At 46.1% G+C, this 22500-nt stretch overlaps 1 protein-coding gene across 3 annotated transcripts in view; it reads right to left on the bottom strand.

Moving 5' to 3' along the window:
* The window catches only part of cntnap2a (contactin associated protein 2a), a 342082-nt gene that overhangs the window by 15312 nt on the left and 304270 nt on the right, over positions 1-22500 (bottom strand). For 2 of the 3 annotated variants that reach the window (XM_077012789.1, XM_077012790.1), the window contains exons 19-21: positions 17745-17972; positions 16269-16402; positions 11538-11631 (exon numbers count right to left, since the gene is read on the bottom strand). In XM_077012789.1, the coding sequence (XP_076868904.1) occupies positions 11538-11631; positions 16269-16402; positions 17745-17972 (456 nt within the window). Of the gene's footprint in view, positions 1-7119; positions 8623-11537; positions 11632-16268; positions 16403-17744; positions 17973-22500 lie in introns of those variants that run through there. The other variant, XM_077012791.1, reaches the window with a different exon arrangement.

Genomic DNA, 22500 nt, shown 5'->3' with positions numbered 1-22500 from the left:
CTAAGAGTCAACAAGCACTCTGAGGTAGGCGTCGGGGGGGGGGGCATCGTTGACGGTCTCAGGTTGTGAGTCCAATGCACAGCACTGTAAGGCCGGACCTGTGGGTTTATGTAGTGAAGGGAGGGAACAAGGAACAGGTGCAGGTGATTTGGTAATGAGGGTCAATAACAAGGTCATTGGGAAGGACGGAGGGGTGTGTGATGAGTGGGTGTGTTAATGGGCGTCTCCCTCAGAGACTGGGGCCGGCCTACCGTGACAACAATGTGCAAAGTCAAAAAAGAAAGTCCTGACAAATGAACTTCAGACTGGGTGGACTGGCCCCTCCCCCTGTAGCTCCTTGCCCCACATCACCCCACAAGAGAGCGTTTGGTAAAACACCTCTAAACGTCTCTTGCATTTCTGCTCGGAATACAAAGCAGCGGCTGTCTTAGTTCAATCACATCTACAAGACCGAAAGAGCTCAATTCTCCGTGATTATTCAGGACAACCTTTGTTATTTGAGGCTGCTGATGTATTGTTGATCAATCTAACCTTTACTCACCTCTGAATTTCTCTAATAAGGAGTTAGTTCATTGGGATTGCTTGACACATGTCTGTCAATGGGCTCGCAGCAACACAGATGTGCTGGCACACATTGACAGGATTGTCAATGTGATGCGTGTGTGAAGATGGGAGCAAACCAAAGCCAATCTATATTCGAGTGATAACAGTCTGGAACTCAGCCTGCAAACCTGTGCAGAGATCTACTGTTTACGCTGAAGCCTTAGCTCAGTCTTGCACTTCACAGCATTCATTCATTCATTCATTCAGTGTAGATGAGCAAATAGTTCCTTATAAAGGAAAGACTTGCCTGAAATTGTACAACCCACGTGAGCCCCATAAGTGGGGTTACAAAGAGTACCGGTACATGCTCTGTGACTACAAGGGCATCGCATATAACTTTGAGTTATATGAGTGAATGAGATACCTGATCTTGGTTCCAGCAGCAACACAGTCCTGACAGTGACGTCCATTATACAACAGGAGCAAGAAAAGTAATTCCAGACCAAAAAAGTCTACAAATGTTGAAGGTGTTGCTTAATTTGATGTTTCTATGATGATGATGCTGCATTATGTTGTTATCTTACATAAAAAAATATTTACATAAAATCTTACATAAAATGATATTTAAAGATAAGATATTATAAGATAAAATTTATTTTATTGTCATTGCACAAACAATGAAATTTTGTTGGAGCAATACTCCAAATGCCAACCTATTTAAATAACAACAAAAAATAAAAATCTAAAAAATTAAAATAAATAAATCAATAAATAAAAAACTGGAAAAAACTTTATCCCCAATGAGTCAAAGTAATTTATAAATGAGATCGGACCAAAATAAAAGTCAAAGGTCAAAGTTTGGACAATAAAATTGATTATTGTTTTTAGGTCCAAAGACAATTAAAATAACTATTTGTTGAAATTTAAAAACTGCAGTTTCATAATTTCTCCCATAGAGGGTTAGGCATAAATCAGAAAACTGGTTATGACTATAAAAAATATTGAAGTCTTTTTGAAGCCAAGAAAAAGAAGTCGTCAGTATTAGTATTAGTGCTGGCAGGCCACCAGGTCCCTGCACATGTCCTTTATAATTGAGTTATTCGGGTAGACAGTGGAGTAATTATAAGTGGAGTTATTATTATAACATCCATACAACCCACACATAGATTTCATTTAATACTGATGAATACAGCCATCCTACAGCGGTCTGGCACCTTTAGAGACCAATCCTGTCTGAACTACGCATCAGCCACAGTATAGTCACCTAGCTTCACTACCACACCAGACAACATCATGTCAGCCACTGAATCCAGCTTTACTGCAAACCTCCCAGATTCATCAGTTCTGACTTGCAAACCCTCAAAGCCGCAGAACTTCATCAAATGAACACAGTCAGCTTTTTACTACACACTCAATGCTGTTGCTGCACTTTTAGAAATTAGAGAAAAAAATGAACTCCATGGTGTAATAATCACATTTGCAATTTAAGACCCAACACTCAAATGGCTTCCAGCTTGCTTTGAAGAAGAGCCTTCTTAATTATAGAAATTACTTTTATTTATTTCAATAGCACAACTAACTAGGAACAAAACTGACAGAAAAACTCAGATTACATCACATAGTAGTAATGATCATTTTTTCAGCAAGAAAATGAAAACCATTATAATGATATTCAGAGTATTAATGTAGCATCATGCAGTTACCTAGATACCAAAACCACGTTAATGAAGTGCCTTATGTTATCCTGAACTCATATAATTAATCTCAACTTGCTTGCTAGATTCATTGCCCATTCACTCACTTTAAATAAATACTGCCTGAAGAAAACCTCTATTAAATATAATAAACTGCATTCTCAACACTGACTATATACCAAGATTATCTAAACTAGCAATTATCAAACCACCGGTCAAGAACGCTGATCAAGAACAAATATCAGCTTAATATTACTGAGGAATGTGAAGGACATCAGACACTGGGATGTTTTGCCTTTTATTCTGAGAAAAGTGCTTCTCAGGTCAGCGCATGGGCAGCCAAATACACACACTCTCTAATACTGTAATGTATCTCAATGGTCTGTTAATCTTACCAGAAAAATAATGGTTCGGGTGTGATAAAGGTCCTGATGTGATTATGAATCCCAGTATCTTGTTCAAATCCCCTGTAAACAGTAGGGCCGTTTCCTACACCTGGGACATTGCAGATAAATTGCATTGCTAAAAGAATTTGCTCACCCATCCAAATAATTGGAATCAGGTGTTCCAATTTCTTCCATGGCCACAGGTCTATAAAATTAAGCACCTAGGCATGCAGACTGTTTTAACAAACATTTGTGAAAGAATGGGTCATTCTCAGGAGTTCAGGGAATTCCAGCATGGAACTGTGATAAGATGCCACCTGTGCAAAAAATCCAGTTGTGAAATTTCCTCGCTCCTAAATATTCCATAGTCAACTGTCAGCTGTATTATAAGAAAATGGAAGTGTTTGGGAATAACAGCAACTCAGCTATGAAGTGGTAAGTCACGAAAACTGATGGTGCGGGGTCAGCCAATTACTACAGACATCCAAACTTCATGTGGCTTTCAGATTAGTTCAAGAACAGAGTGCAGAGAGCTTCATGGAATGGGTTTCCATGGTCGGGCAGCATCCAAGCCATACATCACCGAGTGCAATGCAAAATGTAGGCTGCAGTGGTGTTCTCTGGAGTGACAAATCACACTTCTACATCTGGCGATCTGATGGACGAGTCTGGGTTTGGCGGTTGCCAGGAGAACAGTACTTGTCTGACTGCATTGTGCCAAGTGTAAAGTTTGGTGGATTATGATGTGGGGTTGTTTTTCAGGAGCTGGGCTTGGCCCCTTAGATTCAGTGAAAGGATCTCTGAATGCTTCAGCAAGACATTTTAGACAATTCCATGGTCCCAACTTTGTGGGAACAGTTTGGAGCTGGCTCCTTCCTCTTCCAACATGACTGTGCACCAGTGCACAAAGCAAGAGCCATAAAGACATGGATGGCTGGTGTCTGGTGTGGATGAACTTGACTGGCCTGCACAGAGTCCTGACCTCAAAACGACAGAACACCTTTGGGATGAATTAGAGCAGAGACTGAGAGCCAGGCCTTCTTGTTCAACATCAGTATGTGACCTCACAAATGTTGCAGAAGAGCTAGTTCAGATGTCACTTCCAGAGTGGATTGCTGTAATGTCTCGATGTCTCGTATCTCGAGCTCCAAAATGCAGCAGCCAGAGTTCTTCTTAAAACGTATTATCACTCCTACCTACACTGCGCCGGGTCCCAGTAAAATTAGTTATTGATCATAAAACATGTCTAATGACCTTCAAAGCACAGAGTGGTTATTCCCCACAATACCATAGTGAACTCCTGGTCTGTTATGATCTATCATGTTTGGTTCTATCTGAAGGTGCAGGTTCATTATTAATGTCTACAATAAGGGATTCTACTTCAGGGGCTCAGACTGATGCTCTAAAGCTCCCACACTATGCAAAAACATTGCTGCCAAAATCCAAGTCTCTGACACAGTCTCAAGAATTAAGACTAGGCTAAAACCAGTGTCTTAATGGTACAGACCTGGAGGGTAAAGTTTTAGATCTGGGGGTCATCTGTAAAGGTGTAGATCTGGGGGTTCATGGTTAAAGTGCATATTTGGGAAGAAGGTGTAAATCTGACTTCACTGTACAGTCATGACTTCAAATGCTGTGCAAGTCTTAATTATTTATTATACAGTACGAAATGTGCAGTAATCTAATTGAAATGTTTACATTCATTAAACATTCTGCCTCACAATCCAGTGATTGGATTATACAAAATGGTTCCATCATCAATAAATACACATTAAAAATATCATCATAAATATATAGAACATTCTACTAACTACAATATAAAAATATGAGATGAATTTGGAATCCATCCCATCAATGCCCAGCAGGATATTTGCACAAGTACACTGTCTCAGGTGAGTACCCCCCCCAGCACCATCAGAGCCATATGTGTAGTCTCTACGGCAGGAGAGCAGGACTGACAATGAGGCGTAGCTAGGAAACTAGGAAAAATCTCCACCACCCACCATTTCAACCATCTTCTTCACCATCTCCACCACCAACCATCTCCACTACCCACCATACAGACCCTTGAGAAGAGACATGCCTCAGAAAAAAGCCCCTATCCAACGATCCAAGGGTTGAATTGTTATGCTCTGTGCCAGTGGCTGGTCTGCATGTTAGCGGTTAGTCTGCACATTTAGTGGCTGCTCTGTGTGTTTAGTAGCTGGTCCATGTCAGTGACCTATCTGCATGTTTAGTGGCTGGTCTGGACATTTAGTCTGGAGCTGCTGTAGACACGGCAGACAGAGACTCTGGTGCAGAACACGTTTCCCCAGCCTCAGAATTGTGAGCGCATAACAGAAGCAACTCGTACAGTGCCTCCGTCACAGATGGAGTTCATCACAGATGGCGTCCCCAGGGGCTGTATTCCAGGCGGCAGTTTCATTAGCAGACGCTGCTTTGCAGTAATTAGCATACACTTACTCACTTCGCCCAGGCTTCACCGCAGTGCCACTGCTGAGAGGCCAATGGCTGCTTAATGTGCTAATGAAGCTCGTACTCATATAAGCCATGCTGCCGTCCCTCTGACGTCTGTAATCTAGCCTGGCTGAGGAGGCCGGAGACCACCCCGATGCCTCAGTGTAAACTGGGTGAGTTCAAACCAAGAACAGAGCGATTCACTGCAGAGCGAACGTCACAAACAAAAGAGATCTTAAAATTAAGAGCTTTTCAAGAACCTAAACAAACTCCTGGAACTCAAGACCTGTGAGTGGTAAATCAACAGTCCTGTTGCAGTGTAAAATAGAGGAAAAAAGCCATAACCTTGTGTGGTGAGAGATGAGCACACATACATGCTAAAAAGTATTCTTAGGTCTGGCTGTGGTGGGAAGCTAGACAGGACCCAGTATTGATCTGCCTATCCCTCACTGATGAAACGGATCGATTGGTTCCGGAGGGGGAGAGGAGGGGAGAGTGCGGAGAGAGACAGAAAGAGAGAGTGAAAGAGAGAGAGCCAGGGAGGGAGGAAGGAACCAATACTTTTATCCCTGTGGTACTGACTCAGCTGTCTGTGTAGTCTTACTGTCTGACTAGTGGTCATCTCAATATCACCCGAAAACGGTCCAAGCTTGCTGTTGTCATTGATGGTGTGGAGGCTAAACCCACCAAAGCTGTTAGAAATTCCTGCTTCTCCCCTTTCTCTGGAGCCACATCTAATCCCTCACTTCCTCTGCTTTCATCTTGGCAACTCTGAATATTAATGACACTAAAACACCACCCCATCACTTCATCAGCTCCTGTACTGTCATTCCCTATAGGTCTTACTGCATCTGAACAGACCTCAATACACTGAACATTCTGCTGACACACACACAGTACTCTCTCTCTCTCTCTCTCTCTCTCTCTCACACACACACACACACACACACAGACACACACAGACAGACACACACACACACACACAGTACTCACACACACACACACACACACACACACACACACACTGATCTGCTACAGTAGTGACACACACACACACTCACACACAGATCTGCTAGAATACTCACACGCACACGCACACACACACACACACACACACTGAACTGCTACAGTAGTGACACACACACACACACACACTGAACTGCTACAGTAGTGACACACACACACACACACACACACACACTGAACTGCTACAGTAGTGACACACACACACACACACACACACACTGAACTGCTACAGTAGTGACACACACACACACACACACACACACACTGAACTGCTACAGTAGTGACACACACACACACACACACACACACACACACACACACACACACACACACACACACACACACACACACACACACTGAACTGCTACAGTAGTGACACACATACACACACAGCTCATATTACTCCTGTTCTCTTCATTACTTATCTTCATGAGTTGGGTATATACAAAATGTAAAATCCTCTCTCACACTGCAGGCTCTGCTTGGTCATGCTCCATCTCTCCATCTCTGTATGCCTCCTGGCACCCTCACGTCTTCCAGCAGTAATCTGTGCCTCACGCATGCTGCTCAAGGAGCTCAACACCACTGCAGCACAACTCCAGAATTACCTCCCCCAGTCTCCCCTAGTCTCCCCCAGTCTCCCCTAGTCTCCCCCATCTCCCCCAGTCTCCCCCATCTCCCCTAGTCTCCCCTAGTCTCCCCTAGTCTCCCCCATCTCCCCCAGTCTCCCCCATCTCCCCTAGTCTCCCCTAGTCTCCCCCATCTCCCCCAGTCTCCCCTAGTCTCTCCTAGTCTCCCCCAGTCTCCCCTGTCTCCCCTAGTCTCCCCCAGTCTCCCCTAGTCTCCCCCATCTCCCCCAGTCTCCCCCAGTCTCCCCTAGTCTCCCCCAGTCTCCCCTAGTCTCCCCCAGTCTCCCCCATCTCCCCTAGTCTCCTCAGTCTCCCCCAGTCTCCCCCAGTCTCCCCTAGTCTCCCCTAGTCTCCCCCAGTCTCCCCTAGTCTCCCCCAGTCTCTCCTGGGTTGCTCTCCTCTTACCGTATCCTTCAACTAATCATTAAAGACTTTTCATCCAACACTTTATCTCCTTGATGTTTTTCTCCTTGCCACTATGGGTTCTTTATGAAGTGACCTTGGGGGTGAGAAAGAATCTTTACGTAATAAATCAGTAAACAGACACTTAAACACAGAATGAACACGCTGGGCTGTTTAAAGGGTAATGTGGCCATACTGCAGTAGCTCTACCAGAGCCCTGCTAGGGTTCATTGGGAGGTGGTAGACAGTGCAGCTGATCACAGAGATGCCATGGCAGATAAATGTTCCCCAGTCCACCAAGAGGGAAGGAGAGAAACAGGGTGGTGTGGTGGTTTTGCAGAGGACTGTCACAAGCTTGGCCCTGAAAAGGACCTTATCTGTCAAATGCATTTGGCTACTATCAAAGTAAAAATTACAGTGCACAAAACCCGATAATTCAGCAGTGTAATTCAGCAGTTGGGTCATGACTGTGTATGGACTAGTCTGTCCAAAATAAAAGCCATTTGGTTCTGAAAACTGTTTTTTATTTGGGTATGTATTTCCTGTCTTGTGATTGTATTCTAATAAAGAAACTTGAAAAAATACATTTATATGGTCATTATGCCACTGCTGTCAGGGTTGGCTCCACCCTCCGTGTCAATCATGTCTACATTTCGTTTGTTGTGGTATGTATGTGGTAAGTTCCAGCAAATATCTAGTTTGTCTGGTTTAGTTTCTTTAACTTTGTCGTCATATCTCGTCATTCTCGCGTTGTCCGTACATCATCCGTTTCGTTACATGAAGCTGTTAATTGTATTAATTGTACAAGCCCTTCTTATGAAGACTGCCATACTCAGCACGCGTGTCCGCACTCTGATTGTGCAACGTCGTGTTACAACCGCTAAAACAACAGAGGACCTGACAGAGGACCAAGACTTACGTGCTGTTTGTTGGATACTCAGTGCAACCAATAGCAGCAGACAGCAAACAGGAGGGCTGAGTATCTGGTAATGGGACTTCAAGTAATGACACGGAGGTCAAGCAAGGAGAAGGTGGTACATTAATACCCACAAATTAAATGTTTTGGAATCAAATAAAAAAAGAAAAGCACTTGAGGATAATTTTTAGAAATGTATTGTAAAAAAAAATTAGGTCAGATTAAGTTTAAATGATGGCAAAAATAAACAGGGAGAAGTACACACACACACACACACACACACACACACACACACACACACACACACACCTAATACTCTCCCTGACACAAAAGTCATCCACGTGTCTGTGCACATCACACGTTCCTTCTACATTCCTGCAGCAACATGACCTTGGCCATACAGTGAGGGAGGATGGAGGGAGGTGGAGGTGGGGTGGAGCTGTTAGTTTGACCTGCCCACCAGCTCACAGGCCTGCTGACAAGCATCTGAATGTTATCTGGTGGTGTTCGAAGGGAGGATGGGAGAATGAGGAAGACATTGGTTCATGAGGAGGAGGAGAGGATGACAGCTGTGTACACAGGAAATGGTGAAATTAGTACACACAGGAGAAGATGACATCAGTACAAAGAAGAGATGATGCCATCAGTACACAAAATAGATGATGTCATCAGTACACACGGGAGATGATGACATCAGAACACACAGGAGATGATGACATCCGGACATACAAGAGTGGATGACATCATTACACACAGGAGATGATGACATCAGTACACAGAAGAGAAGATGACATCATTACACACAGGAGATGATGACATCAGTACACAGAAGAGATGGTGACATCATTACACACAGGAGATGATGACATCAGTACACAGAAGAGATTATGACATCATTACATACAGGAGAAGATGACATCAGTACAAAGAAGAGATGATGCCATCAGTACACAAAATAGATGATGTCATCAGTACACACGGGAGATGATGACATCAGAACACACAGGAGATGATGACATCCGGACATACAAGAGTGGATGACATCATTACACACAGGAGATGATGACATCAGTACACAGAAGAGAAGATGACATCATTACACACAGGAGATGATGACATCAGTACACAGAAGAGATGGTGACATCATTACACACAGGAGATGATGACATCAGTACACAGAAGAGATGATGACATCAGGACATACAAGAGAGGATGACATCATTACACACAGGAGATGATGACATCAGGACATACAAGAGAGGATGAAATCATTACACAGAAGATATTATGACATCATTACTCACAGGAGATGGTGACATCAATACACACAGGAGAGGGTGACATCAATACACACAGGAGATGATGACATCAGTACACACAGGAGATGATGACATCAGTACACACAGTAGATGATGACATCAGTACACACAGGAGATGATGACATCAGTACACACAGGAGATGATTACATCAGTACACACAGGAGATGATGACATCAGTACACACAGGAGATGATGACATCAGTACACACAGGAGATGATGACATCAGCGCACACTGGCGAGGATGACATCAGCGCACACTGGCGAGGATGACGTGACCGCATGCAGTGGCAGTAGAGGATGAGAAGGATGAACTCACCCCTTGTCGGGATCATAAAATATCACTGATTACATTACAGTGAAGGACATTAGGAGGTCTGGACCGTAAAGGTGTCCTATTAAACAACACGAAACCAAACCGGATGACTGATCCTCTCTCAGCTGGAGGAACACAGTTAACACACAGACAGCTGATTAGAATATGTACAGTAACTCAGGGACTGCTGTATGGTTACACAGCATGCTAACCCCACTGTTAACTGGACCAGAGAACACACCCCTTCAGTTTAAATCAACCAAGACCTCAGCTTAAAGGTCAGAAAAAATGTGCAATGTGCAGGAAATCAGGAAATCCGCAGCTTTGTGCTTAACACGTCTTAATAGAAAGTGATTTGATTGGTTTACTGCAGTGTGCACAAAGGATTATTTTACTGTCATCTCACAGAAGTATGTTTTCTTATCGAATGTGATCAGAAACACACATTCCTTGGCTTAGACTATTCGTACACTTGTCTTACACTATTCAGACCCAGAATAATCCAGAATAATTCAGAATAATCCAGGGTTAAACGCTCTTCTGAATCGCTGCGTCTGATCAAACGCTCTGTACACCTGATCCTTGGCCTGTAGTTGGTGCTGGATGAGCAGAACCTCCATCAGACAGATGTTCTACAACAGCTCTACCATGGTCAGGAACTGCCATGCAGCACACTCTCTGCCCTTTTAGAAAGGTCCAAGCAGCACAGACCACACCCCCTTAGACAGGCCCGTGGAGCACAGACCCCGCCCCCTCAGAATGGCCCACACTGATCATCTTAGGAAGCACTGCTTCTGTGCTTGCATGTTTCATTGGCTGTATGTCACACAGGGCGTAGTCCGCTCTCATATTTTACCAGAAAATGATTTTCTCAGCTTCAGAGTTTAACTGAGACCCCAAAACCAGACTGTAGCATTTAAAACAAGAAGAGACAAGAAACTTTTCACAAGCATGACAGGAGTCAATCTAACACCTACTACAAGAGAAAGATCCACTGTAAATACAGTTCTATAACACTGTAGATACATTTTTATAACACTGTAGCCATACTTCTATTGTAGACTGTAGACTTCTATAATACTGTAGATACACTTCTATAACACTGTACACTGTAGGCTTCTATAACACTGTAGACTGTAGGCTTCTATAACACAGTAGATTGAACGTTAAAATAAAGTTAGAAAACATCACAAAAACTATGGACATCTATGGAACATGAAAAACATTTTTTTAATTATCTGAGTACACCGCAGTGTTTGATCATCATCTAGTGGAGAAAGTGATGAATTACAAAGAATTTTGAGGAAACTAATAATTTGAAAATATGATTTACCGTTGACAACCTTTCCCCAAAGCAAATGTGGAATCTTTTGTGCATTCCTTTATGTAATAAGAGAACAAGATTCCTAACAGAAGATATCAGCGTAGAATCAGTCAATCGTGTTTATTCATGTCCAAATAACCACAGCCACAGCTACCGAAAACCACTTAGAACAGTGTACAACCTTCACTAAGCATACATTACATGTGCTCGGTTACGCCACACCTCACACAGATCAATGAAAAACAAATCCATGATACATACACGGTCATCTGCCACCTCAGGACATGTCTCAAGACGTCACGGTGCCTGTCTCAGGACATGTCTCAGGACGTCACGGTGCCTGTCTCAGGACATGTCTCAGGACGTCACGGTGCCTGTCTCAGGACATGTCTCAGGACGTCACGGTGCCTGTCTCAGGACATGTCTCTGCAGTCTCAGTGCATGCACACTGCAGGCAGATCCTGGCTTACAGCTGCCCCCGTGCCACAAGTGCACTGGGAATCAAAGGGGAACGCAGAGAACTTACCATGGACCTTTCCCAGGAAGAGGGTCTTGACCAGGTTGAGCTGGGTGTCTGAGGCCTCAGGCAGGGTGTAGCTGACAGAAGGATAGTGGTCCAACTAGGGGAAGACGCACACACACACACACACACACACACGAGTGGAAACCAACATGTAAAGATGGACACAACCAAAGCCCACGTCACGATATTACGGCACAAAACATTACATCACTAAAACCTCCCTGTTGCACAGAAAAGCCACAGGAAAAAGACCAAGCAAAATTGTCTCCTCCAGTTGCCTGGCTTCCAGTGTGTGTGTCAGCTCCATCTGCTGGACAAATTATTGATATACACACTGATCGATATTGTTCACTGCCAAGAATTAAAAGTTAATTTTTGTGACACCTTATAATTGATGCTGTATACATTAATTTGTTACTGAAAGGTCTGAAATAAAGCTTGAGTGAGTGTTGTCTCTGATTAACATATTCTTGCTGATATAGTCCTATGTGTTAGCTGGCATCCAGTTCCATGTGTTAGCTGGGATCTAGTTATATGTGTTAGCTGGGATCTAGTTCTATGTGTTAGCTGGGATCTAGTTCCATGTGTTAGCTGGGATCTAGTTCTATGTGTTAGCTGGGATCTAGTTCTATGTGTTAGCTGGGATCTAGTTCCATGTGTTAGCTGGGATCTAGTTATATGTGTTAGCTGGGATCTAGTTCCATGTGTTAGCTGGGATCTAGTTCCATGTGTTAGCTGGGATCTAGTTCTATGTGTTAGCTGGGATCTAGATCTATGTGTTAGCTGGGATCTAGTTCCATGTGTTAGCTGGGATCTAGTTCTATGTGTTAGCTGGGATCTAGTTCTATGTGTTAGCTGGGATCTAGTTCTATGTGTTAGCTGGGATCTAGTTCCATGTGTTAGCTGGGATCTAGTTCTATGTGTTAGCTGGGATCTAGTTCTATGTGTTAGCTGGGATCTAGTTCCATGTGTTAGCTGGGATCTAGTTCTATGTGTTAGCAGGGATCTAGTTCCATGTGTTAGCTGGGATCTAGTTCTATGTGTTAGCTGGGATCTAATTCTGTGTGTTAGCTGGGATCTAGTTCTATGTGTTAGCTGGGATCTAGTTCCATGTGTTAGCTGGGGTCTAGTTCCATGTGTTAGCTGGGATCTAGTTCTATGTGTTAGCTGGGGTCTAATTCTGTGTGTTAGCTGGGGTCTAGTTCCATGTGTTAGCTGGGGTCTAGTTCTATGTGTTAGCTGGGATCTAGTTCCATGTGTTAGCTGGGATCTAGTTCTATGTGTTAGCTGGGGTCTAATTCTGTGTGTTAGCTGGGGTCTAGTTCCATGTGTTAGCTGGGGTCTAGTTCTATGTGTTAGCTGGGATCTAATTCCGTGTGTTAGCTGGGGTCTAGTTCCATGTGTTAGCTGGGGTCTAGTTCTATGTGTTAGCTGGGATCTAGTTCTATGTGTTAGCTGGGATCTAATTCTGTGTGTTAGCTGGGATCTAGTTCCATGTGTTAGCCTGAATCTAGCTGTAGCTGAGATGCAGCTGTTAGCAGCTGTTGCCATTGTATGATTTTGACTTATATATATCAGCTTGCTCACTGGGGGCTAGGACTCGGCACTTTTAAAGCTGCTTTGTGACAACAACTGTTGTAAAAAGCGCTATATAAATAAAATTTGATTGATTGATTGATTGATCAGTTTCAGTTTCAAGCCCACTTTATGATGCCTGGGTCACAGAGTGTCTGTTTATCATACACAGACATACACAAATTCTGACATTACTGACAACATTAATGACTTTGTACTGACACTCTTAGTATGAGACATTATAGCCATCCTGGTATTACAATGAATCTCTGGTATTAAAATTCATTATTTGTGGTAGATGACATTTAGGTCTTGCCGGTGCTGCTGGGCTATCCTGGACATTCCTAATCTTCGTCTCTCAGCACCGGTGTGAAGCTGAATAGCAACAGGCCACCGTGTGTGGACAAATACCGGCGCGTTAGCTCCAATAATATGCAGCAGGATTGGGCATTAATTTGTTCTTCGATGTGTCGGGTTGATAAACGCGAGCCAGTTTGTAACGCCGTGCCTCCCGGTGAGCTTGCGTTAGGTAAACCGTCCCAAGAGCGCAGTGAGGACGTGATCTAATTCCTCCCACGGTGTCTCCAGGGACTTCCTGTCCGTGCCGAGAACGTCAACAGTTGGTGTAAGTTGGTGGGGGAATAATGTGAAAAATCTGAATAGCTGTCGGCATATTTACCTTCATCAGAGGGACTAATGGCTGGTTCAGGGAGGAGCCTACCTACTGGAAGCTCCCAGGGGAGAGAAGCTGTCCTACAAGCACCACCATAATTAATCTCCATCCTGGGAACTCCCTGGCTGGAGGTAGGGGGCGGAAGGCACTCTCCACCACGCTGTTGCCCAGAGGAAGATGCCCAGGCTGGCCACGACGGCTCGGCTCAGCCGCGGCGGCCCAGACGTTTGGAGCTGCTCGTGAGGCTGAAGGCGTAGAGCAGGTGTGGAGGACCGGAGAGCGTGGGAGACCCGATCCTGGGACGAGACCTCCCGTGGTGCCCCTCCTCACACGGGCCTCTCAGCCCGGCTGCTCACTCGCTGCGTTTGATGAAAGTGCAGCTCTTTTATCCTGGCTCCACAGAGCCTGGGAACGGCACAAAGGGCCCCGCAAGACGCTTTAATAGTGACCCGCCGGCAAGACATTCATTATCCTAAATGAATAAACGCTTCCTTCTGTTAAGGAGTTCACCACTAATTGCCTACGGGTGCAAAACTCTCCGAAGATTTCTAAGGCTCGGGGGAGAGCACGAACAATTCAGCTGCTCTGTTACAGTAAATGGTTGAAAATGGCAAAAAATAATGAAAAACAAGACGTAGCGCAGTTGAGGTTCTGTACTGTATTCCTCTGGTCTCCGACCCTGGGACACTGAGAAGACACCCCAGCTCCAAGCCTGGGGCTCTGGGACACTGAGAAGACACCCCAGCTCCAAGCCTGGGGCTCTGGGACACTGAGAAGACACCCCAGCTCCAAGCCTGGGGCTCTGAGACACTGAGAAGACACCCCAGCTCCAAGCCTGGGGCTCTGGGACACTGAGAAGACACCCCAGCTCCAAGCCTGGGGCTCTGGGACACTGAGAAGACACCCCAGCTCCAAGCCTGGGGCTCTGGGACACTGAGAAGACACCCCAGCTCCAAGCCTGGGGCTCTGGGACACTGAGAAGACACCCCAGCTCCAAGCCTGGGGCTCTGGGACACTGAGAAGACACCCCAGCTCCAATCCTGGGGCTCTGGGACACTGAGAAGACACCCCAGCTCCAAGCCTGGAGCTCTGGGACACTGAGAAGACACCCCAGCTCCAAGCCTGGGGCTCTGGGACACTGACAAAACACCCCAGCTCCAAGCCTGCAACTCGGGGACACTGAGAAAACACCCCAGCTCCAAGCCTGCAACTCGGGGACACAGAGAAGACACCCCAGCTCCAAGCCTGGGGCTCTGGCACCTCCCTGCAGGCTCAGTTCTAAACTCTCACACCTGAGCAGAGTTTATGTGAGAGGCTATAGAAGCACCAACTGAATGGGCTCCTGCTGCTGTTGTGGACTGAGATGGTACCAGAGCAGGTAGAGTGACGGCAGGCTGGCTGACTGCACTAAACCCACATCAGCATCACTAAAGAGGACCTGCAATGCTGACACCTGATATCAGGCAGGAGGGATGCATGGCAAGAGAATGCACACTGTATGTCTACCACACACACACACACACACACACACACACACACACACACACCACACACACACACACACACACACACACACACACACACACACACACACACACTGCGAAACTGTGAAAGATGAATCTGTGTTTCACTTTGCTGACACTCAGTGCCACTGTCCACTGCCCTCCAGCTGACCACACCCTCCGCTTACCCCCTGCCCCCTCAGGCCACACCCTCCCTTTACCACCTGCCCCCTCAGGCCACACCCTCCACTAACTCCCTGCCCTTGTGCTCTTGTGCAGGGGCCTGGGCTGACAATGGGAAGTTAAGATTCAAAAAGCCCCTCGGGGGAGATTATAAAGCCTTCTGCTGCTGCACCTCTGCGCTCACGGGAGAGCTGATGTAGGGGCATGTAGCAGTGAACTGGGACTCTGTGTCACTGTTTGACAGGGAAGGGGGGGGGGGGGGTTGGGCAAGGACGAAATATTGGAGCTAGAGAACCGTGAAAGAGATGAGGACAGAGAGAGAGAGAGAAACAAACAGAGAGATTAAAGAGAGAGAGAAAAACAGAGAGAGATTAGGGAGAGAGAGAGGGAGAGACAGAGAGAGATCAGAGAGTGAGAGAGAGCAAGAGAGAGAAAGAGAGAGAGAGAGAGAGAGAGAGAGAGAGAGAGAGTGCAAACAGCAGAGTGGGAAGGAGAGATGTGTCTGGGTCACGTCTCCTTGGCGTTATCTTCCTGTCACTGTCATCACTGGCGGTTCTCCCTGTACAGCTGTCTGGTAGAAACCGAGCCGCCCAGCTCTGCCATGACGCACAGGGACCGTGTGTGGAGCTTTTTCCTGCCACCTCTCACCCCTGACTACACTACACCCCCACGTCTGCCTGGGGCACGGCCACCCGCCCCCCTCCAGTCAGGGCAGGACGAGCAGATGGCCCGAGGAACTGTCCCGAGGTCTTCTGAATGGCACCTGACAGCAGGTGGGCGGACGGGGACGGATCGTCTCACCTGGACCTGCACGTCCCTGTGTGTGCGGCTGATGTTGACGCTGTGAGGCTGTCCGTTGGCCAGGTTCCTCTGGTCCAGGTCGATGGTGAAGGGCTCAGACAGGCCGCCAAGGTTATAGCGCAACTGGAGAGTCCCTGGGGGAGTTGAGATCGAGAGAAAGGGATGTGAGAGAGGATGAGAGAGTGATGAAGAGAGAGAATTAGAGAGAGAAGGGGAGAGATAGAGGGAGAGGTACTGGATCTACTCCATAATCAGTATATCAGTATATCAGTATATCAGTATCAGTATACAGTATACAGTATCAGTATCAGTATACACCCAATCACGTAGTTTCACCTACAGCGTGTGTAGCCGCCTTGTTTTCACCGCGTGCGGCTGCTTTGCTGAACACATGAACGACCACATGGAGGACTGTAGTAAATAACCTCATTTGGTTCATGGATCAAGTAAGAAAATAGAGTGAACCTGCAGACACCCAAAATCGATCAAGCTGAGCAGAGTGTGAAGTGCACGTGGGAGCGTGCACGTGGGGGCGTGCACGTGGGGGCGTGCACGTGGGGGCGTGCATGAGCGAGCACATCAGTATCACGGAGCCCCGCTGCTGCTCTGGGTGAGTTTTCGCAACAGCGCAGCACAGCCACAAATAGCTCCCTTCAGGTCACAGGAGCGACTTATTAAAAGCACTTTTAATAACGAATAAATACTTTACAAAGAAACAAGAACAAAAGAAGAGTTGCAACACAAATATTATATTTAGGTGCAGTGAGGCATAATTATAATACCCACACTTCATCAGACGCTGCCTAACTACTTAACGCACCACACGGAACAGGCATGAAAAATAAGTTTGTTTTCTTTAGCTTCAGAAATTAGGTGTGAGAGCTTCATTCCTCTCAACTCTCAGAGGGCCACTCTGAAAGAGCCAGGACCTGCTATTTCCCACATATACACAGCCATTCATCACACACACACACACACACACACACACACACACACACACACACACACACACACACACACACACACACACACACACACACACACACACACACACACACACACACACACAATTGGTCTGATTTTTAAACTCAAAGAACATCACTAATGAAGTAGAAATCATTCATACTAGTTTGTTTCTTTCTGTGTGTGTGAGACAAAATGAGAGATACTGTGATGAGCAGCCATTAAATATTACTTAGTTAGTTAAAAAAGGTACTGAATTAATCAAGAAAAGCTACAGACTGGTGTGCCTACTAAATGAATAAACAAATGATCTGCTAAAATACACTCAGAGGAAGTCGTTAAACTGTAACGATCGCCAACACAGAAGTTGAGAAAATATGACCTCCCTCCCCTGCTCCGTGCACACACACACACACACACACACACACACACACACACACACACACACACACACACACACACACACACACACACACACACACACACACACGGCTTTGTCCTGCTGTGTCATACCGTTGTGCCTCAGGACTACGGCCATGTAGTCGTGGGTCCTGGAGCCGACGTACACGAGAATGCTGGGGGTGGCGGAGGTGCTGAAGCTGAACGCCAACTCCTCCTGCGTCAGGTTGGTGTCGGGCGACCTGCTCGCCTCCACCGCCTGGGAGGAGGTGCCGGCCGACCCCGGCTCCGGGGACAGGTTGTACCTGACAAGGGTGCCTGCCTCGAAGAAACCTCCCACATCTGCAAGGAAAACACAAGGCTGTGCGTGAGTGGGCGGGGCGCGTCATGAGCAGTGGGGCGGGGCTGGAACGGGGAGGCGGGATCACGGCCTGCTCCTGTCTAATGTCCATTCTGGAATTTCGGTCTTTGGCTGGAACCCGCTCGGTCTCCCTGGCAACCTCACAGGGCCATAAAATAACAGCAAATGAAAAACAAACCTGTGAAATGTAATGGTGCATGATGCCAACAGTGTTAAGCCAAAGCATGTCATGTGTCTGAATTATTGCAGTCAGACGTTTTAGCTGGGTAGATCTCCTTAAGACACGGCATTACTCCGTTAGGCTCAGTTAGAGACGAATGAACAGGGGAAATGGAAGCTGAACCTACGTTTAGGTCACTGACCAAAACACTCAATAACATTTAAGCTCTCAGTTGTTTAGTGATGCTGCCTTTATTCTGGCACTGGTCTATGCTCTCTGATACAGTGAAGAGTAATTCTCCTTCTTGTCCTCTAGGGGGCAGTATATGCTCTTCAGGAATCAATCTGTGTGTTCCTCTTCTGTTCTAGCCTCTGTCCGTCTCTCCCAAAGCCCCGAGTCTGCCAAAGACAAACATCACCGCAGCAGGGAGCAGAATTCACTGGTGTTGGACTTTGCCAAACACAGTGTTTTGTATTGAGGCCAAAGCGTTCTGTCATACAATAAAACGCTTTTCTACGAGACACAACGGCGCTTTTTGGCTTATCTCAAAAAACGGCAGATTTGGGTCGTTCTGTGTTCGTCTGTTTGGCAGTGATACACCGTAACTGCTGGTCTTTGCCCTGAATGTCTGGAGCTTCTTTAATGGTCTAATGGCATCCTCACAAGCTTCTTCAATCTCTCCACTCCACAAGTACTTTAAGAGGAACCTTGTCCAGGTCAGGCAGTAGCTATATAGGCAATAGCTTGTGATTATTGGTTTCTCTGATATGGGTTTAAAGTTTGTTTAAATCATTATCCTGTTTCCATAATACAGTTCTGTGAATACAGTCTCAGTCTGCTGAATTAGTAGCTGCTCTGAGACTGTTGGTTGCTTTCAGCATACAACCCTATAGCAGAGATTCAGTGTACAGCCCTATAGCAGTATTTCAGTGTACAGCCCTAAAGCAGTGTTTCAGTGTACAGCTCTAAAGCAGAGTTTCAGTGTACAGCCCTATAGCAATGTTTCAGTGTACAGCCCTATAGCAGTGTTTCAGTGTACAACCCTATAGCAGTGTTTCAGTGTACAACCCTATAGCAGTGTTTCAGTGTACAACCCTATAGCAGAGTTTCAGTGGATAGTTTCATAGTCTCCTTTATTGCATTTTGTTGTCGGCAGTTGATCTGAGTATCTCAGTAAAGCACAGTTACAACAAATTCTACAGGTAGGAATTAAATCAATTCTACAGGTAGGAATTACATCAATTCTACAGGTAGGAATTACATCAATTCTACAGGTAGGAAACGCTTGTGTTCTGCCTCCTGGAGTGTCATTTATATCTACTTTACAGTATTGATTACTAAATAATGTACTACTGTACTGTTTACTTCAATAGCATTGCTTTCACACACACACACACACACACACACACACACACACACACACACACACACACACACACACACACACACACACACACACACCTAACAGGATTGTTTTGCTGTTGAGACAGAAAAGCTAATGTCTTAAAGTAATGAAAAATCATCCCCCAGGTTTCAGAGGGAACGGAGCGGAGACGCTGATCAAACATCACTTTTATTATAATACACTTAATACCAGCTCCATGGTAACCAGTGTATTTCAAAAACAACACAAATGGTTGCCATAGTACTGCTTCAGGTGGTCTGCAGTGTGCCCGTGGAATTCCTGCACGTGCCACTCCGACAGCTATAATCACAGGCCACTCTCTCACAGTGGAGAAAGACGGAACCAACCCTCGCAAGCGGCTGGCTTAATGAGACTGAGAGCAAACATATGCATGTCTGGGAGGGGCTGTAAAACCCCAAATAAAGCAGGAAGTGTAGCATGTGAGGTGGAACAGAGAGAACCATGGGAAATCAAGGGCAGTAATGAAGTGAATTTGCACAGAGGAAACGTGTGAGCAAACGTACATGTCTTTGTGAACCTCTATTCCTGAGGCCAACAGAGATTTAGCCCCTAATCACACCATCTATTTATGCAGGCACATTACTTCTGTGTGTGTGTGTGTGTGTGTGTTTGTGTGTGTGTGTGTGTGTGTGTGTATGTGTGCGCAATAAGGGGCTCTTTTCTCTCACTCCATGTGCCTCTCAGAAGGAATGCACAGGTGTTCAGGAAGAAAATTAAACAATATTGACACTGTAACCTGATGACTGATCCTTCCAGTGGCTATAAATATAACTCCCAGAAACAGATAATGATTCCCGACTCTAGCTAAAGTTCCATCTAATAGAAACCTAGAGCACACAGACATCTCTAGCACACTTAAGAGACCAGACCAGTTCATTATGTCAAAATCTGCATTAGACGCCACTGGTGAACAGGACTACTGTGCACAACAGCCTGCACTGGAACAGAAGACACCCAGACACCCAAACACCAGGCTGGTCTGGCTGCAGGCACGTGAGCTGGCTACAGGCACGTGAGCTGGCTACAGACACAAGAGCTGACTACAGGCACGTGAGCTGGCTACAGGCACGTGAGCTGGCTACAGACACAAGAGCTGGCTACAGACACGTGAGCTGGCTACAGGCACGTGAGCTGGCTACAGGCACGTGAGCTGGCTACAGACACAAGAGCTGGCTACAGACATGTGAGCTGGCTACAGACACGTGAGCTGGCTTCTCACATGTGACTTTCCCTCTACTGACTGGAGCTTCATAAAAAGGAGACGGCACAGACTGCATAAGACTCAGGTTCTTGCAGTTTAAATAAATCACTTATAAAGTTGACACTGTGTTGATCAGTTCACTATATTTAGTGGTAGAGGGGGATTAATAGGAGGATCAGTTTCCATTGCATGAAGTAAATGATTAGTAACAAACAGATTGGAGCTGAAGCAGGGAGAGACTGGCCACTGTGGAGAGTGAGACCAGCATTCATGGAAAGTGAAGGAGAGACCAGCATTCATAGAGAGTGAGAGAGAGACCAGCATTCATAGAGAGTGAGGAAGACACTGGCGTTCATGGAGAGTGAGAGAGAGACCAGCGTTCATGGGGAGTGATGGAGAGATCGGCATTCTTGGAGAGTGAGGGAGACACTGGTGTTCAGGGAGAGTGAGAGAGAGACCAGCATTCATGGAGAGTGAGGGAGACACTAGTGTTCATGGAGAGTGAGAAAGTGATTGGCATTCATGGAGAGTGAGAGAGAGAGAGACCAGCATTCATGGAGAGTTAGGGAGAGACTAGCATTCATGGAGAGTGAGGGAGACACTAGTGTTCATGGAGAGTGAGAGAGAGATTGGCATTCATGGAGAGTGAGAGAGAGACCAGCGTTCACGGAAAGTGAGGGAGACACTGGTGTTCATGGAAAGTGAGAGAGACACTAGTGTTCATGGGGAGTGAGAGAGAGATCAGCATTCTTGGAGAGTGAGGAAGACACTGGTGTTCAGGGAGAGTGAGAGAGAGACCAGCATTCATGGAGAGTGAGAGAGAGACCAGCATTCATAGAGAGTGAGGGAGACACTGGCGTTCATGGAAAGTGAGAGAGAGACCAGCGTTCATGGGGAGTGATGGAGAGATCGGCATTCTTGGAGAGTGAGGGAGACACTGGTGTTCAGGGAGAGTGAGAGAGAGACCAGCAATCATGCAGAGTGAGAGAGAGACCAGCATTCATGGAGAGTGAGGGAGACACTGGCGTTCAGGGAGAGTGAGAGAGAGACCAGCATTCATGGAGAGTGAGGGAGACACTAGTGTTCATGGAGAGTGAGAAAGTGATTGGCATTCATGGAGAGTGAGAGAGAGAGAGACCAGCATTCATGGAGAGTTAGGGAAAGACTAGCATTCATGGAGAGTGAGGGAGACACTGGCGTTCAGGGAGAGTGAGGGAGACACTAGTGTTCATGGAGAGTGAGAGAGAGACCAGCGTTCATGGAGAGTTAGGGAGAGACTAGCATTCATGGAGAGTGAGGGAGACACTAGTGTTCATGGAGAGTGAGAGAGAGATTGGCGTTCATGGAGAATGAGAGAGAGACCAGCGTTCACGGAGAGTGAGGGAGACACTGGTGTTCATGGAAAGTGAGAGAGACACTAGTGTTCATGGGGAGTGAGAGAGAGATCGGCATTCTTGAAGAGTGAGGGAGACACTGGTGTTCAGGGAGAGTGAGAGAGAGACCAGCATTCATGGAGAGTGAGAGAGAGACCAGCATTCATAGAGAGTGAGGGAGACACTGGCGTTCATGGAGAGTGAGAGAGAGACCAGCGTTCATGGGGAGTGATGGAGAGATCGGCATTCTTGGAGAGTGAGGGAGACACTGGTGTTCAGGGAGAGTGAGAGAGAGACCAGCATTCATGGAGAGTGAGAGAGAGACCAGCATTCATAGAGAGTGAGGGAG

Source organism: Brachyhypopomus gauderio, chromosome 7, assembly GCF_052324685.1.
Source record: "Brachyhypopomus gauderio isolate BG-103 chromosome 7, BGAUD_0.2, whole genome shotgun sequence".
Classification (NCBI taxonomy): domain Eukaryota; kingdom Metazoa; phylum Chordata; class Actinopteri; order Gymnotiformes; family Hypopomidae; genus Brachyhypopomus; species Brachyhypopomus gauderio.
Note: the sequence above shows the minus strand (reverse complement) of the source record. Positions and strands in the feature narration are given on the sequence as shown.